Here is a 19,285-nt window from a genome sequence, read left to right on the forward strand (position 1 = left end):
TCCAGACACAAGGGAAATTGTTGAATGGAAGTTGAAACAGAGTCTCTGTGTAACATTACTGTGCGGTCCTTGTGTGGGGGCTTTAGACTTGTCCCTCAGCATCTGCACAATTGTTTCTGGGGTATCGCTGACTCTCCAGGGAACAGAAAATTTAAGTGAATCCCTTGGCACTACAGCACTTTCATGAACTGACCTGATTGACAGGGATATTTAGCTGCACAAATGGAGTGATTAGAGCATCCATTTTAAAAAGATGAAGTGCTGGAATTGGAGAGTATTGAAGGAGGTAATTAAGGAAAATGAAGCAATTCATTTAGATGCCAATAACTAGTGGGTATCTGAATACCATCAAAACATTATTAATTAAAGTACATTTGAGGAAATGGTGGCGCAGTGTTGTCACTCGACTACTAATCCAGAGACCCAGGGTGATGTTCTGGGGACCCAGGTTCAAATCCCACCACTTAAATGATAAAATTTGAGTTCAATAAAAATCTGGAATTAAAAGTCTAATGAAATCACTGTCAATTGTCCTAAAAACATAGCTGGTTCCTTTAGGGAAGGGAATTTGTTGCTTTTACCTGATCTGGCCTAAATGTGACTCCAGACCCACAACAATGTGGTGGACTTCTAAATTGGTGTCACAAGCTGGCTTATATTAATGCTGCCATGATGTTACTGTGAAAATCACCCAGTTGCCACACTCTGGCACCTATTGGGGTACAGTAAGGGAGAATTTAGCGTGGCCAATATACCTAACCAGCACGCCTTTCGGACTGTGAGAGGAAACCGGAGCAGCCGGAAGAAACCCACACAGACACGGGGAGAATGTGCAGACTCCACACAGGCAGTGACCCAACCTGGAGATTGAACCCAGGTCTTTGATACAGTGCTAACCATGAGTTGTGGATTTCTGCCCTATATATGACGGAAAAAAAAAACAAATTGTGACGTCTGAACTCAGCTGCAAAGCGAGACATTAGCATTAATGTATCAACCCCACATGGACGGCAGCATTACAACAAGGTGCCTCACCACCACCTTCTCAAGGACATTTAAGAAGGGGTAATAAATGCTGGCCATGCCAGCAATGTCCACATCCTGTGAATGAATAACATTTTACAGTTCTTACCAATAAAAAATGTGGTAATTAAAGCCTTTAATATGATAAATAACTAGAGTGTGAGCTTAAACAATACCAAATAAAAAGCGGATCTAACTAAAATATACTGACGTGGAAGGTCCTGTAAATAGTATTTACAGGGAAGTATTCCACAGTTGCTTAGAGTCAACATGCTACAGTATTTCTGTGTTTTTTTTTATTTGAAAGACAATCTAACTCTCATACACTGGCTTCAGGCTATGTAAGACTGCTCAGCGCTGTAGAATTTCTTGCAGTTCATTCCAGTGTTTTACAGACAGGGTTCTGTCATGAATGAATGACTAATCAAAGAGCGAGAAACGGTGAAAGAAAAGAGGAACACTCAAACACGACAGCTACGAACTACAAATTAAGTAGGTCACTGTGTAAAAGGGTGAAAGCTCTGAGAAATGCGCTTGGAAGTGATTTGCACAAATGAGCTTTTTGAATTATCGTTAATTCTTGTGATATCGGCAAATGGTCAGGTAAAGTGCGCACGCAAGATCCTGCAAGCAAAATTAATGAGTCCCTTTCGTTTTCGTGTTGAGAAATGATACTGGAGAACTCTCAGCTCTCCAAGCCATGGTTTAAAGAGCCAGTTTTAAGGTCACAGTCTAAAGATCACAGCAAAAGGATTATCATCATCATAGAACCCCTACAGTGCAGAAGGAGGCCATTCGGCCCATTGAGTGTGTACCGACCACAATCCTACCCAGGCCCTTTTCGCATAACATTTACCCTGTTAATCCTCTGACACTATGTCAATTTACCAGTGCCAATCAACCTAACCTGCACATCTTTGGACTGTGGGAAGAAACCGGAGCATCCAGAGAACATGCAAATTCCACACCGACACTGACCCGAGGCCGAAATTGAACCTTGGTCCCTGGCGCTGTAAGGCAACAGTGCCAACAGTGTGCCACCGTGCTGCTTTCTCAGAATATCAGAATCCTGTTAAAAAGTGGAACTTTTTTGTCCTTTCGGGTACAGTTAGGGAGATGGCAGCTAACACTTTCACCAGATTTTCAAGCAATAGAGAAAGCCAACAAAAAATGGAAGTTTGGAGCAGTGAGTAACTGGCTGGTGAAAGAGTATCGTCTCAGTCTTACCTTGGGGAGGGCAAAATGAGTCCCAGGTTTTTGTAGAATATCGTGCCAAGAACAAAGACAGCCGAATCGTCCAGCTCTGAAAAAAAAATCAAATCATAGAATCTTACAACACAAGGAGGAGGCCATTCATCCCATCTAACAACTGCTGATTCCTTTGCATGAACCATCCAATTAGTCCCATTTCCCCACTCCTTTCCCAAAGATCTGTAAAAGATTCCCCCTCAACCAGTTATCCATTTCTCTTTTGAACATATCTTACAAAATTTGCCAGGACTGGTCACACATCAGAGAGTGGGGTAAATTTCTGCTTTGGCAGAATATGGGCGAAAGAGATCCTGATGTATCACAGCTTGGTATGGCTCCTGCTCTGACCATGGATGCAAGTAATTACAAAGGGTTGTGAACGCAACCCAGTCCATCACACAAACCAGCCTCCCATCCATTGACTCTGTCTACACTTCCTGCTGCCTCGGAAAAGCAGCCAGCATAATTAAGGATCCTCGCGCACCCCGGACATTCTCTCTTCCACCTTCTTCCATCGGGAAAAAGATACAAAGGGCCCTATTTTACCATTTTGATTCTAAGTGCTGGACGGACTTGAAACTGGAGGTGTTTCAGATCTGACTTTTAGACCCGCTCTCTGGCGCTCTGCCTGCAAAAGTATCAACGATTCTGAATCGCACTGCAGAAACCTGTAGGTGGGGCTTCAACATGCCCGAAATCCTGCAGCTCTGATTGGCGCCTCCAACGGCGCGCGTGCGGAAAAAGAAAGGTTGAGCGCGGCTCCCCTGCCACATTGCTCCCGGGCAGGATAATGCCAACCCCCGACCCCCACAGACATTGCCCCACCCCTTCAACCTTACTGCCCCCTTATCCGCTCACACCCGCCACCCAGACCGATCACAGGCCCCTACCCTTCCCCCCACCCCCAATCGATCTCAGGCAGAGTGACAGCGGGCCTCCCCCCCTCCTTTCCCCTCACTGATCACAGGCAGAGTGGCAGCGGACTCCCCTTCCTCCTCACTGATCTCAGGCTGACAGCCATCACACCCTCCTCACCCCCCCCACCCCCAACCAATCTCAAGCAGAGAGCCGTCGGACACCCGACACTCACCCCCTCACTGACTGGAGTGCCCGCCCGAATCAGACTTTTGTGGAGCATGTCCGTTTTGCGCCCATTCTGGTTGGGCAAATGCGGTGGTAAAGGGGTTGGGGGGGGGGGAAGTTCCGGTAAAGTTGGGCGTGCAGCCCATTAAGTCAATTTAAACGCGCGCAAATACATTGAATTGGCTGTCGTGCCCATTTTGGGTGTGGTCCCAATCACGGCCATTTCCGGGCTTTGGTAAAGGGGGAACTGGCTTGAAGGTGGGCACGGATCGCCTCATGCCCGACTTTCCCAAGTTTTTGTGCCCGAAAATGGGCACAACTAGGTGACAAAATTGGGCCCAAAGTCCCAGATTGCGTACCAATCGCCTCAAGAACAGCTCTTCTCCTCTGCTGCCATCAGACTTTTGAATGGACCTTCCTTATATTAAGTTGACCTTTCTCTACACCCTACCTATGATATATTCTGCACCTTCTCCTGTCCTTCTCCCCTATGTACTTTATGAATGGTATGTTTTGTCTGTATAATGTGCACGAAACAATACTTTTCACTGTATTCCCAATACATGTGACAATAATAAATCAAATACTGACAAACAATTGAGAGAACACCAGTGGAAATTCATCTCTCCCCTCTTAAAATGTCAATCAAAGATCACCATTCTCTATTAGGTGTGCTACTCCTTATAAATACATGCAAAATAAACCATAAATGTTTCACCTGGTGATGCGGGTGTGAATATGTTTTTCGGAATAATAATTTTGTCTTCCGAGTTTCTCGCCCAGTCGACCATTCCCTTCCTTCCTTTCATGGGGAAGTTGATATCGGTCAGAACAGATGCCGCAGGCAGCTTGTGAATGCTGGCCACTAATAAGAAACCACAAGTAGATATGATTCACGGCAAACTTCAGTCAAGATCACAGACAAAACTTTGAGCCAAATTGACAGACAGAAATCACTCAGTCTCAACATATTCTTTTCACATTCTTTGAAATATTAACCTGCTCATGACCAATCACAGAATTATAGTATCAGAGAATTCTATAGTGCAGAAGGGGGTCATTCGGTCCATCAAGTCCATGATGGCACAGTGGAGGGGGAGGAAAATCCCACCCCCTATTTTAAACAGTGATCCCTAGTTATAGATTCTTCTACAAGAAGCAACATCTTCTCCTCGTTCACATCTCAGGATCTTAACGTTTTCAATCAAGTCATCTCTTACGCTTCTAAACTCCAGTGGATACGCACCTAACCTCTCCAAGCTTTCCTCAAACCACATAGTCCTGGTATTAATCTAGTAAACCTCAGTTCAAATCTGCCCATGTCCATAGTTTTGGTTGCCGGTCTTTCAGTGCGGAGATGAATGGACATTCTATAAACCTTTAGTGCAAACAGCATCTTCAGCCCTGAGAAGGTATGCACTACCATTGTTGATTGATTGATGGTAAACCTGAAATAAACTGGGCTTGTTGAATATGCATGACGAGTAGTACAAGAAATGCAAAGCCTCAGTTATGATATTTGAGTTTACAACATCAGCTACAGTGAAAATCCAAAGCTTTGCTTTTTGTCAAAGAATTAATCAGTCAGAAGAGTCTTTGTAACTGGGTCAGGAGCAGGAGAGGGCCCAGGAGAATATGCATCTGACTAGCAACTGTAAAGTCCAGCACCTGGTCAGATAAGAAATGCTGCAGTGATAAATTAGGCATATAAATAGTGAAAAGGTGGTAAAAGAAGGAGTAGAGCTGATTAGGAGATTTATTCATGGAGGTGGCACGGTAGCACGGTGGTTAGCACTGCTGCTGCACAGCACCAGGGGCTCGGGTTCAATTCCGGCCTCGAATGACTGTGAGGAGTTTGCACATTCTCCCCGAGTCCGCCTGGGTTTCCTCCGGGTTAAAATTCCTTTAGAATCCCAAGATGTGGACATTAGATGGAAGCCACGGTAAATGCACAGGGTTGCAGGAGTGGAATGGGGAAGAGGGCTTGGGAAAGACACTGTATCAAAGGGTTAATGCAGGCTTCATGGGCTGTATTGTAGGGATTCTATGATTCTAAGCCCAGCGAGGAAATTTAAGCCTCTCCCTCAGCCCACCCTAATTACTGGGCCATTCTAAACACCCCAGCTACTTACCTGACAGCAGGACCGTCTCTTCATCACCTGTGGTGACCTTTGTCCACTCAATGTACCCTTATAGAAGGTACAATTCTCATAGAAACCCTACAGTGCAGGAAGAGGCCATTCAGCCCATCGAGTCTGCACCGACCACAATCCCACCCAGGCCTCACTCCCTTATCCCAACATATTTACCCGCTAATCCCTCTAAACCATGCTTCTCAGGACACTAAGGGGCAATTTTTTTTAGCATGGCCAATTCACATCTTTGGACTGTGGGAGGAAACCGGAGCACTTGGAGGAAACCCACGCAGACACGAGGAGGATGTGCAAACTCCACACAGTGGACGAGTTTTCTGTTGGTTCAGGACACAAACCTGATTGGGCCCACGCTGATCAGGCTGCAGTGTTAAAACCACCTCATGCTGCCGGACCTGGGATGGTTTGCTGCCGCCCTTGCTTCACCCTACCTGACCTCCACACGCGGCTGCAGCCATGAGTTAAAATCAGGAATAAGACCTTTTACAAATGGTAAGTAACATTTGCAACACATAAGTGCCAGGCAATGACCATCTCCAACAAGGGAGGATCTAACCATTGTCCCTTGGCATTCAATGGCATTACCAATGCTGAATCTTCCACTGGGGTTACCATTGACCAGAAACCCCGAACAAGCCATATAAATACTGTGGCTACCAGAGCAAGTCAAAGGCTGGGAATCCTGTGGTGATTAACTCACCTCCTGACTCCCTAAAGCCTGTGCACTGTCTACAAGGCACAAGTTAGGAATGTAATGAAGTGCTCTCCACTTGTCTGGATGAGAGCAGCTCCAACAACACTCAAGAAGCTTGACGCCATCCAGGACAAAGCAGCCCTCTTACTTGCTATCCCTTCCAAAAACATTCACTCTCTTCACCACCGATGAACAATGGCAGCCTGTGTACCAGCTACAAGATGCACTGCTGGAATTCACCAACATTGATTAGACGGCACCTTCCCAAACCCCCAACCACTAGAAGGACAAGAACAGCAAATACCTAGGAACATCACCACCTGGGTGTTCCCCTCCCAGTCACTCACCATCCTGACTTGGAAATACATCACTGTTCCTTCAATGTCGCTGGGTCAAAATCCAGAAACTCCCTTCCTGACAGCATTGTGGATGTAACCTACACCTCAGGGACTGCAACAGTTCAAGAACAGGAAGAAATCCCACAACACCAGTTTAAAGTCCAAACAGGTTTATTTGTAGCACAAGCTGCAAATAAACCTGTTTGGACTTTAAACTGGGGTTGTGGGATTTCTTTCCATTTTACCCCAGTCCAACGCCGGCATCTCCACATCATGACAGTTCAAGAAGGCAGCTCACCACCACTTTCCCAAGGGCAATTAGGGATGGACAACAGATGCTGGTTTAGCCAGTGATACCCACATCCCAAAGATGAATTAAAAAAAAAATCAAAATTTTGATCAGCCTCAGTCCATTCTAATTTAGCTTAAACCAAGACCATTAATTAGACAAGTTAGGTGAAGTAACACCATAAATGGGTGTAGTTTCACTTTTGCATTCGGACACGTCAGAAATGTGAATCTGTATGAATTGGCCGATAACTTTGAGGATATCGAGGGAGGGAGAAGTTGCAGAGAGTGATAGATTATAAATTGTTCTTGCAGGAACCCTTGGCCTTGAATTGTACCAGTGCTGCTCCAGCTGATTTATCAGATAAGGTCATTCCGTTAATTGACCAGTATCTGCAGATTAAGTAGACGTTCCTGTGCACTTTTACGCTAAAGGAGAAATCAGACAGTCCCAATCGATGGTTCAGCTCTTTTGTCTGATCAATCCACCCATGACTCGACATTGGGGTAGGTAACAGTCTACGTCTGCGGTTAAAACAGGCCTCGCTTAATGTGCCCTTTTCTCGAAAACTCTTCAATCACGCCTCCGATTGCCACTTGCGCAAAGGGAAAAGTACAATGGAATTAACCATTCCACCCGTGTCTGTGTGTGTTTCCTCTGGGTGCTCTGGTTTCCTCCCACAGTCTGAAAGATGTGCTGGTTAGAACATAGAACATTACAGCGCAGTACAGGCCCTTCGGCCCTCGATGTTGCGCCGACCAGTGGAACCAATCCAATGACCCTCTAACCTAAACTATTCCAATATTATCCATACGCCTATCCACTGACCATTTGAATGCCCTTAAAGTTGGCGAGTCCACAACTGCTGCAGGCAGGGCATTCCACGCCCTTACTACCCTCTGAGTAAAGAACCTACCTCTGACATCTGTCCTATAATTACCAACCCTCAATTTAAAGCTACGTTGGCCATGATAAACTCTCCCTCGATGTACCCGAACAGGTGCCAGAGTGTGGCGACTAGGGGATTTTCCCAGCAACTTCACTGCAGTGTTAATGTAAGCCGACTTGTGACACTAATAAATAAACATTAAAAAACAAGATATAGAAAAAATGGACCACGAGGCAGTCCAATCCCTTGCTTTATAAAACGCATAAATAATAAGTAAACGATTGAGAGTTTAATTAACACAACCTGACAGCCTATGATACTTTAATGCAACATGTAAAATGCAGTGGACCTTTCGTTTCTATTCTGTAAGTTAAGGAGACCTGTATTTCGCAACATATTACCGCCATAATCACAGCTGTGCACACATATTTTATATTTAATCTTCATTTTAATAATTTTCTGTAACTGTAATAAATTATGATAACTTGTTTATTTATACTGTCATCAGTTTAATATTTGCTGCCATGCTGGCTTTTCCACAAACCTATTATCTATCAATCACTCCGTCTTGTAGCTATGCATGGAAAGCTACTTGATATACACGAATAATGCAGTCCCTGTCAGAATGGAAAGTGATGACTTACCCAATTACTTGCCTGAACATGCTCCGCTTATACCTTCTGACGCTTAAAACCTTCACCTGAAGCCAACAAACTTCTCCGAATCTTGAAAATTTTAACTAGATCGCCCACTAGCTTCCCCTTCCCAAGGAGGATAAGATTACATTTCCCCAAACCATTTTCCTCCAATATTAAACCCCTGAATCTTGGAACTATCAAGGGTGGTAACAGCCTCTATGTGAGTGGATGAAGAGAGCCACACACAGTACTCAAGGTGGAATCTGATACTGATACAACATTAGTGTGAAGCTGAAAGCTGGTATGACATTTTTGCTTTTTTCCTCAGCACTGTGCAAATGCTCTGAGGGATATACCCTCCCCATTCATTTTCCCGTCAGTCCATTGTACCTGCGGGTGACACGGTGCCACAGTGGTTAGAGCTCCTTCCTCAGGGACTGGTGTTCGATTCCCGGTTTAGGTCACTTGTGTTGAGCCCGCATGTTCTCCCCGTGTCTGCATGGGTTTCTTACCGGGTGCTCCGGTTTCTCCCACACTCCGAAAGACGTGCTGATTAGGCGCATTAGCCATGCTAAATTCTCCCTCAGTGTACCCGCACAGTTACCCGAGTATGGTGACTAGGGGATTTTCACAGTAACTTCACTGCAGTGTTAATATAAGCCTACTTGTGACACTAATAAACTTAAAAAAAACCTTAAACACAGTTCCATTTGCACGTACTCTTTTTTCCAATTCCCACATCAGCTATTGTACACATCTTAAGACTAAATTGTGGTTATTGGTCCAAAATGCAGAAATCCTTCTCAGTCCGCTCACGTTCTTTTTCTCATCACAGCCCAAGTTGGATGTAATCCTGGGAAATTTCATTCTATCCAATTTCCAAAGTTACTGACCTGCTTCTGGAACATAATTCGCACTTTGCGTATCAGACATTTCCAGGTCGGAATTATTGATGAAAGTATAAAAACTAACCAAAGAAAACCAGTAATTTCTTCTGACCACTAATGATCTCAAGCTCTGCCTGAGAACAATTAATCTCTAATCAACTTCCAATATGCATTAGAACATTTAATGTCTAATCGAAATCAAGTCAGCAGAGACTAACCTTCTAACCTTAAATTGATACATCAGGTTTTGTAAAATTGTGCTTCAACATCAGAATTCTGAATTACATGGAGTAATAGTTCTGTCATTTTATATTAGTATATCTTACAGTGTAAAGGATTTCCATAAATAATAAGCAATATTTTTAGCCAACGTCACATTTATCTCCGAGTGCATGGATTTTTTCTATGTGGAACCTTGTCAAAAATTCAAGGACCTAATATTGATGGTGTTTATGCAGTATGAGTCAGGCTAATTAGGGAATGAGAAAAGCAAAAATCCCTGCTGGCAACTTTCTGATAGTAGGTCTGAGCATTTTATCCAAACATTCTTGTCTCCAGCAATTTCTGCTGTATCTCATGTATTTGTTCAGCAAGATCCCACAAACCGCGATGAGATAAATGACCAAATGATCTACAGTGTCCATAACTGCAGCCAATGTAACCTCCTCCAGAACTGGGGCAATAAAGATCAAGGAATCTCACTTGTAACGAAAGGATAGGTACAGTCAAAAGGTTCTTATAAATACCAAGAAGACATGAAAACAACCCTAGCTCCCATATCCCTTGCTTTCCACGAAGGGCCAATAATTCTGTCTAATTCAGCCTCAGTGATGAAGCATCTGCAATATTCTGGGGTAAAATATTCCAAAGATTTACAACCCTTTGACTGAAGAAAGATCTTCTTCCCTCAGTTCAAAATGATTGTCTCCTCATCTTGTGACTGTGCCCTCATGTTCTAGGTTCCCAGGCCAAGAGAAAGAACCTCTCAGTGGTTAACTTCTCAAGCCTCTACACGAATCATACAATAAGCTGAGAAAATTATTACTGTACAAACTACATGGAGAGAATTTTGTCTGTCCTAATGAGAATTCACAAACCTGAAACATTAACTTTGTTAAGTGGTTGTATGATTGCTTTAAGAGCTGATCACATGATTTGATGAAGACGTTTTAGGATGTTGCACAGGCTGCTGTTTTGTTTCAGTTTGTACTCTGTGACTATCTCTTTGAGTTTAAGTTTATTTATTAGTGTCACAAGCAGGCTTACATTAACACTGTAATAAAGTTACTGTGAAAATCCCCTAGTTGCCATTCTCCGGCACCTGTTTGGGTACACTGAGGGAGAATTTAGCATGGCCAATGCACCTAACCAGCACGTCTTTCGGACCGTGGGAGGAAACCGGGGCATACAGGGGAAACCCAGGCATACATGGGGAAGACATGCAGACTCCACACAGACAGTGATCCAAGCCGGGAATCAAACCCGAGTCCCTGGCGCTGTGAGGCAGCAATGCTAACCATTGTGCCAAAGCACCACCCAATACACATGTTGTTGTTCGTTTGAATCCACGTGTGCAAATCACATCTTTTCTTTTGGTGTAAAACCTACAACCCTTTAAAACATTAAATTTCTCCCTCTGCAGATGTTACCTGACCAGCTGGACATTTCCAGAAATTTCTGTTTTTTTATTCCAGGTTTTCAGCATCTGCTATACCTTTCTTTCCATTAGGAGTTCTGAGGGTGTTCAACCAGCCCCCCCTCACCCCACTCCCATAACCTTATCTACTGCTATGACACAAACAGGAAGATTGTTTTGTTCGCGTAGCAAACACAGATGCGAGTTCTTCCAGCATTATATATCAGCATGTCTTGAAATTTCAACTGACTGGCTTAATCAAAAGGGTCTGTGTTGTGTTGCTGTTGGCTCAGCAGATTGTGTTGTAGTTATCCATTGTATCGCACTGTTGTATAATCTACCTCCTGGGTTAAATCACAAAATCCTTTTGTCTATTGGCATTCCCTTGATAAGTAAACTTATTATTTGAAAAATTCTTTAAGTATATAAATACATTTGTCAAAAGCTCTGAGTGAAGGGATAGAAACCATGGAAGTTTGTAATCACAATGACTGCAGCCACATTCAATCAATTTACAAAGGTGTATTGCACAATTACTTCAGTGTCTATTCTTTGATGCTTAACTTACTCTGCTGGTTTTGAGGTTTCTAAACTGCGCCATTATTTGTGAATGCCATGGCAAACAATCTTCTAAATGAGATGGTACAGCAGTTAGCACTGCTGCCCCACTGTGCCAGGGACCCGGATTGAATTCTGGCCTCGGGTGACTGACTGTGTGAAGTTTTCCCTTCTCCGACAGGTGCTCCGGTTTCCTCCCACAGTCCAAAGATGTGCAGGTTAGGTTGACTAGCTACGCTAAATTGACCCTGAGTGTCAGGAGTACTAGCAGGGTAAATGTGTGAGGTTTCCGGAAATGGGGCTGGGTCAGATTGCATTCAGTGCAGTCGTGATGGGCCAAATGGCCTTCTTCTGCAGTGTGGGGATTTGATGATTCAATGAGGTGGTTAAAGCTACACATGCAAGGTCATTTAATTGACTAAACAGAGACATTTGAACATGGCAGTAAGAGTTGGATTGGATGCACCTCATAGTACAACAAGAATCTTGTTCCTGAATTCATTTGTGGTGAGTCAGTCAGAAGCACACTTGCTCAGAAAATTACAGAGTTGAGTTCAATGCCAGGGAATTGAGCAAGCATTCAAAGTTGTCACTTTAGTGTGGTACTGATGGAGCGCTGCATAGTCAGTGAGACTGAAGGGATAGGAAACTGGATACAAAAAAAAGGCTTTTGTTCAATATTTGAAGAGGGGGAGTGAATTTGGATTTATTTATTGTCACATGTATTAGTGTACAGTGAAAAGTATTATTGCTTGTGTGCTATACAGACAAATCAGGCTGTTCAGAGAAAAAAAGGAGAGGGCGCAGAATGTAGTGTTACAGTCATAGCGAGGGTATAGAGAATGATCAACTTATGCGAGGTAGGTCCATTCAAAAATCTGATGGCAGCAGGGAAGAAGATGTTCTTGAGTCAGTTGGTACGTGTCCTCAGACTTTTGTATATTTTTCCCAATGGATGATGATGGAAGAGCGTATGTCCGGGATGCTTGGGATCTTTGATTATGTTGGCTGCATTTCCCGAGGCATTGGGAAGTGTAGACAGTGTCAATGGGTGGGAGGCTGGTTTGCGTGATGGACTGGGCTTCATTCACAACCCTTTGTAGTTTCTTGCGATCTTGGGCAGAGCAGGAGCCACACCAAGAAAGTTTTCTATGGTGCAGATGTAAAAGTTGGTGAGGGTCATAGCAGACGTGCCAAATTTCCTTTGCCTCCTGAGAAAGTAAAGATGTTGGTGGGGTTTCTTAACTGTATCGTCAGCATTGAGGAACCGGGAAAGGTTGTTGGTGATCTGGATATCTAGAAATTTGAAGCTGTTGTCCATTTTCACTTTGCCCCCCCCATGGATGCGGGGGCGGGGGGGTGGGGGGTGCGTATCCTCCACTATACTTTCTAAAGTTGATCATTATCTCTTTCATTTTGTTGACACTGAGGGGGAGATTATTGTCATCGCACCAGTTCACCAGATTCTCTATCTCGTTCCTGTACTCCACCTCGTCATTGTTTCAAATCTGACCCATGACGGTGATGTCACCAGCAAACTTGAAAATCGAGTTGGACTGGAATTTGGCCACACAGTTATAGGTAAAAATGAGTATAGTAAGGGGCTGAGGACACAGTCCCTTGGAGTGGAGCTCTCCCCTAATTTCCTGAGCAGTGTCCATCACTGAACCCACACCATTAAACAGATTGCCTGACCATTTATCATTCAGTTATTTTTGGGTGCTTACTGTCCCCCAACTCTGCTGCATTTCGCTACAGTACAACTGAGCTGTTTTAGGACTAACGCACATCGGGATGTTCTGAGGCTGTGCGAGGTGCTATACCAATGCAAGTTCTTTCTTCTCACATTCACAGCAGGCACTGTCAGGGGACTGAGTCATGAAAGAATTCTGGAGAAGTTTGAACGTCTGTCCCCGAATGGTGACTTCATAAGGATCTCTAAGCTGTGAAATGTAAAAGAAAAACTCAGAAGATAAGGGGTTCCTCATCTAAACCAGGAAAAGGCAAATTAGGGTGGAAATTGGGAACACCTCCACTGAGAGGTGAACATTGCATGGAATGAACCTCTGGGTAAGGGAATTGAGATGAAAACTTTGGATTCATTGGTAGTCGTTTGCTATGATAAAGAGAAGATTGGAGTCTTTGCTCTGGATGGAGAAAGTAACATGGGGCAAGTGACCTTTATCATCTTCCCCTATTTTGTGATCTTGGAAATAATGGATAGTCCTGTAGCTTTAAGACGCAATGTCACGATGCAATATTAATAAAGGCTATTCATGTCTAAAAACACAATCAGAAAATGGAGAGGGGAATCATAACACATTAATACGTACAGAGAGAAATTGCTTGGTAAAGTAAATATAGTTTGGCTAAGCTGAAATAATCATAGAATCATAGAACCCTACAGCACAGAAAGGGGCCCTTCGGCCCATCGAGTCTGCACCGAACACAATGCCACCCAGGCCCTACCCCCATATCCCTACATATTATACCCACTAATCCCTCTAACCTGCGCATCCCAGGACACTAAGGGGCAATTTCTTAGCATGGCCAATCAACCTAACCCGCACATCTTTGGACTGTGGGAGGAAACCGGAGCACCCGGAGGAAACCCACGCAGACACGGGGAGAATGTGCAAACTCCACACAGACAGTGACCCAAGCCGGGAATCGAACCCAGGACCCTAGAGCTGTGAAGCAGCAGTGCTAACCACTGTGCTACCGTGCCGCCCCTGTGACCTGATAATAGATGGAATGGAAAAGGAACCAGATTCAATAATAACAGATGATAAATTAGAAACTTAAAGGGAATAGCCATTAAAAAATAAACTGAGCTTAGAAACAAAAAGAAGCAAAGTGTCACGTAAAGGTTAGTGGGGGAGGGGGGGGGTCAGCGTCGTGGTCAGTGTGAGTGTCAATATTGGGTGAAGGGCCAGTGTCGGGGTGAAGGGCCAGTGTCGGGGTGAAGGGCCAGTGTCGGGGTGAAGGATCAATGTTAGGTGAAGGATCAGTATCAGTGTTGAGATGAAAGGTCAGTGCCACATAAAATTTCTGACGCACATTCCTGAACTCTGTTTGGTACATTTATTTGAATCCAATAATGAGGAACTGCAATCGAAGAAATGATAAAGTGCTGTGCTTTGACATGCTGGTGCTAATTATGGTGCTTTGATTAAAAGAGCTACGACATATCATAAATTAAAGGGCGTAGAAAGGGGATTAGTCTTTACGTGCTGTCGTCTGCAGCAGATTGAAGAAGAAATTAGGGCATTAACTTTAGGGGTTTAGATACCAGACCATTGGAAGTAGGAACAGGAGTGGGCCATTCAACCCACTGTGTCTGCTCTGCCATTCAATGAGATCATATTCAGCACTGAACCAAAGCTGACTGCTTTTCATGAGGTTATGATAGATCAGTTTCAGGAACCAAAGTGTCGCTTGACTCAGTGATGTGCCAAAAACAGCAACACGAAATGATAAAACAAATGTACAACACTTCTGAGCAATGAAAAAAGTAGGAAAATCTTTCAGAACAGTGGAGTACATTATAAACGCAGAGAGCTTTAATAGATTAGTTCCAAGTGTGAACTTAAAAGTGTCAAGACAATATTTAAATTATGAACATGCAGGATTTCAGCAAGTGCAATGTTAGCAGTAAGATTCGCTGTGTCACACAAGAAGCTTGTAATAAAATGAAAGTGCATGGTGCTAAAGGGAGTGTGTGCAAGAACTGAGTTAAAGGATGGGAAGTGGAGTTATGATAAATGTGTTTTGGACTGCAATCAGCTAAACTGCGGTGTCCCCCAGGGGTCACTGTTATCCTTTAGTGAGACAAGACTAAATCAAACCCGGCAAAGAGCACTCAAACAGGAAGGTGTGTGAAAGCAGTGGTGAAGAGAGCTGTCAGAGACATCAGGGAAATATGGACAGGTTATCAATACAGATAGCTGAATGTCAGCTGAAAGTTGATGGAGTGAAATGTTGAGTAATATGCTGGGAGGAAAATAATGTGAGTAAATACAAACTCAAGGGGAGACACTTGAAAAACAAGAGGGACCTAGGAAGAATTGGTGTTTTGCTGCATCTGTTTTAAAAGTGAGAAGACAAGTTGACAAGCTGTTAAAACAGCACATCACAGAATCACACAATGTTAAGGAGTCCATTTGGCCCATCCATATCTATGCCAGCTATCAGGTAGAGCTATCCAAAAATACATGTTGCCTTGCCCTTTCTCCACCACCTTGCAAAGGTTTCCCTTTCAAATACTTACCCTGCTCCCGTTTGGATGTTACAATTGAATGGGCTTCTGTTGTCCTTTCACGGACAGTATTCCAAATCAAAACAACCACTTTGGGGAATAAAGAGGTATTTCCTCTTGTCATCTTTGGGTTCTGCTGTGAATCAACTTGTGTCTTCTGGTTACTGACCCTTCTGCCACCAGACACATTTTCTCCTTATTTATTCTATCAAAGTTAATCACGATTTTGAACACCACAATGAAATCTTAAGCTTGCCTACTCTCAAGAGAATAACCACAGTTTCCATCTCCCCTCATAATAGGAGACCCTCGAGTAAATCTCCTGTACCCTCCCCAAGGGCTTATAAATCCTCTTAAAATGTCATGCACAGAACTGGACTCTCCAGCTACAGCTGAACATGTTTAATAAAAATTTAGTGTAACTTCCTTGCTTTTGTACTTTTTTCCACCATGAATAAATCTAAGGATCTCATAACCTTGTCCTGCCATCTTCAAAGGTTCGTGCACAGGACCATAAGGTATCGGAGCAGAATTAGGCTATTCAGCCCATCGAGTCTGTTCTACCATTCAATCATGGCTGATAAGTTTCTGAACCTCATTCTCCTGCTTTTTCCCCATAACCTTTGATCCCCTTACCAATCGAGAACCTATCTATCTCTGTCTCAAATACACAAATTAAATACAGCATTCTGTAGCAATGAATTCTATAGATTCACCACTACCCGGCCAAAGAAATTCCTCCTTATCTTGGTTCTAAAGGGTCGTCTCTTTATTCTGAGGCTGAGCCCTCGGGTCCTAATCTCTCCTACCAATGGAAACACTCTATCCAGGACATGGAGATGCTGGCGTTGGACTGGTGTAAACACAGTTGGTTGTGAAACTCCTCACTCTATCCAGGCCATTCAATCAACCCCAGCATTTTCTGTTCCTCTGCCCCTCTTTAGTTTAAGCTGGGTGTAACACCAACGCAATGGACCACAACCATCGGGAGGAGCACAGTTTGCGCATGCAGAAATGCTGCAGACGTGGAGAGGGGAGAGGAATTTTCTCTCCTGTTTCCAACTGGCAGGATCAGCAACGGAACGGGAAATCTCACGAGATGTTCAAATCGTCGGCCACGCTGACAAGAAAGCGTGATACAATTGTCTGTGCTCTCTACCAGTGATATAACAGGATTCCTAATGCAGAAAGCCAGGTATATCATTTCCAATATATTAACGCCTCATTATCAGAGATATGTGTCTGATTCAGCCCTCCCCCATCTCAGGTAAGAGAATCCATTCAGGTCAGCACGAGGGAATTCATTACAGTTTGCTTATTTGTTAGAAACTAAACAAAATACAAAAGGTGAGTGAGAAATAAGTAAACAAAACTGCAAAAAAAATACAGCTTCAGTGAAGAGCCCTGCAATGTTTGACAGGAGAATCATTGCTTTCAACTCAGGAGTGGGAGGGGGGTTCAGTTACATGAAGTTGGACCAGACTGTGTGCAACCCGATCAGGGCAGGATTTGAACCTACAACCTTCTGACAATATCACGGTTTAAACTGAAGCCTTGTCCATCAGGCTGCATGACCACTTCTGAATGAGAAAGCATCTGACTTGACAAGTTTGCAGATGATGTACATCTTCCGCACGTCTACAAGTCAATGCAGTTTTCCCATCCTGAATGCTTTTGACTGATGTTGGCCAATTGCTCCGCAGATGTGCAGACTGATCTCAGTGGCCATCTTTAAGGTCAAAAGGCAGCCACTTCAGCTGGCTGTGATGACACATACAGTACTTAGCTTATTTTGCCTATTTGTCTTCACTCTTCCTACCAGAATACATATCGCTTCACACTTCTCTGTGTTAAATTTCAGCTGCCATCTGTCTGCCCATTTCACCAGTCTCTCCACATCATCCTGCAGTCTGTTACTAGCCTCCTCCCTTTTTAATATTTCTCAGAGTTTCGTTCCAACATTGAAATTCTGTCCTGTATTCCCAAGTTCATGCCATTTATATAAATCAAAGTGGTTCTAATACCGATCCTTGGGCAACATCATTGGGTGAGTTTCTCTGCCCCCTCCCCCACAGTGTTTTTCTTTACGGTGCGTCATTCACTGGTGGCGCGATTATCTGGTCCTGTCTCTGTCAACGTGAAGTCCCATTGAAGCCACCGCATGCCTCTGGGAACCCGCCACTGTTGCAATGGTGGGGATGTACCACCATTGCAACCAGAGAATCCAGCTGTCGTGAATGGCCCAAGAATTCCTGCCACTGTATATCTCCCTCCAATCTGCATTATTGCCACTATCTAATCTCACGCACTTTAAGTTTGCTAACAAGCCTCTTATATAGTATGTTGAAAGTTTCTGATTTAACTTGATTTATTATTGAACATAGAACACTACAGCACAAACAGGCCCTTCGGCCCACAAGTTGCGCAGATCTTATCTCTACCTACTAGGCTTACCTATAACCCTCAATCCTGTTAAGTCCAGTGTACTCATCCAGAAGTCTCTTAAAGACCCTAACGAATTTGCCTCCACCACCACTGATGGCAGCCAATTCCACTCACCCACCACCCTCTGAGTGAAAAACTTACCCCTGACATCTCCTCTGTACCTACTCCCCAGCACCTTAAACCTGTGTCCTCTTGTAGCAACCATTCCAGCCCTGGGGAAAAGCTTCTGAGAGTCCACCTGACCAATACCTCTCATCATCTTATAAGAACATAAGAAATAGGAGCAGGAGTAGGCCATCTAGCCCTTCGAGCCTGCCCCGCCATTCAATAAGATCATGGCTGATCTGTCGTGGCTCAGTTCCACATTCCCACCCTCTCTCCATAACCCTTAATCCCCTCTCTTATCAAAAACCCATCAACCCGCGTCTTAAAAATATTTAGCGAGGCAGCCTCCACCACTTCAACGGGCAGAGAATTCCAGAGATTCACCACCCTTTGAGTGAAGAAGTTCTTCCTCAACTCCGTTCTAAACCGCCCCCCCTTTATCTTGAGGCTGTGCCCCCTAGTCCTACTGTCTTTTTTGAGCGGGAAGAGTCTCTCCACCTCTATCCTATCCATCCCATTCATCATCTTATACGTCTCAATGAGATCTCCCCTCATTCTTCTAAACTCTAACGAGTACAAACCTAGTTTATTCAGCCTCTCCTCATAGCTCAACCCCCTCAACTCCGGCATCAGCCTAGTAAACCTCCTCTGCACTCCCTCCAAGGCCAAAATATCCTTGCGTAAGTACGGCGCCCAAAACTGCACACAGTACTCCAGCTGCGGCCTCACCAATGCCCTATACAGCCGCAGCAAGACCTCCCTACTTTTATATTCAATCCCCCTCGCTATGAAGGCCAGCATCCCATTCGCCTTCCTGATCACCTGCTGCACCTGCAAGCTGGGTTTTTGCGACTCATGCACAAGGACCCCAAGATCCCTCTGCACCGTCGCCTGCTGCAGTTTTTCGCCACGTAAGCGATAATCCTTCCTACCATTATTCCTACCAAAGTGGACCACTAGTCACCAACCGCCAATCCGAATAGCACCCATTGACCCCCACTCTCTGCCTCCTATTTGACAGCCAATCCTCTATCCACG

The 19,285-nt window shown here is 44.2% G+C and overlaps 1 protein-coding gene across 1 annotated transcript in view; it reads right to left on the reverse strand.

Annotated features, from left to right (window-relative positions):
• The window catches only part of adgrb3 (adhesion G protein-coupled receptor B3), a 791,427-nt gene that overhangs the window by 356,405 nt on the left and 415,737 nt on the right, over window positions 1-19,285 (reverse strand). Inside the window, exons 13-14 of the mRNA XM_080191979.1 lie at window positions 4,076-4,222; window positions 2,251-2,326 (exon numbers count right to left, since the gene is read on the reverse strand). Coding sequence (XP_080048105.1) covers window positions 2,251-2,326; window positions 4,076-4,222 — 223 coding nt within the window. The remainder of the gene's footprint in view (window positions 1-2,250; window positions 2,327-4,075; window positions 4,223-19,285) is intronic.

This window comes from Carcharhinus amblyrhynchos, chromosome 7, assembly GCF_965287045.1.
Source record: "Carcharhinus amblyrhynchos chromosome 7, sCarAmb.v2.hapA, whole genome shotgun sequence".
NCBI classification, from domain to species: Eukaryota; Metazoa; Chordata; class Chondrichthyes; order Carcharhiniformes; family Carcharhinidae; genus Carcharhinus; species Carcharhinus amblyrhynchos.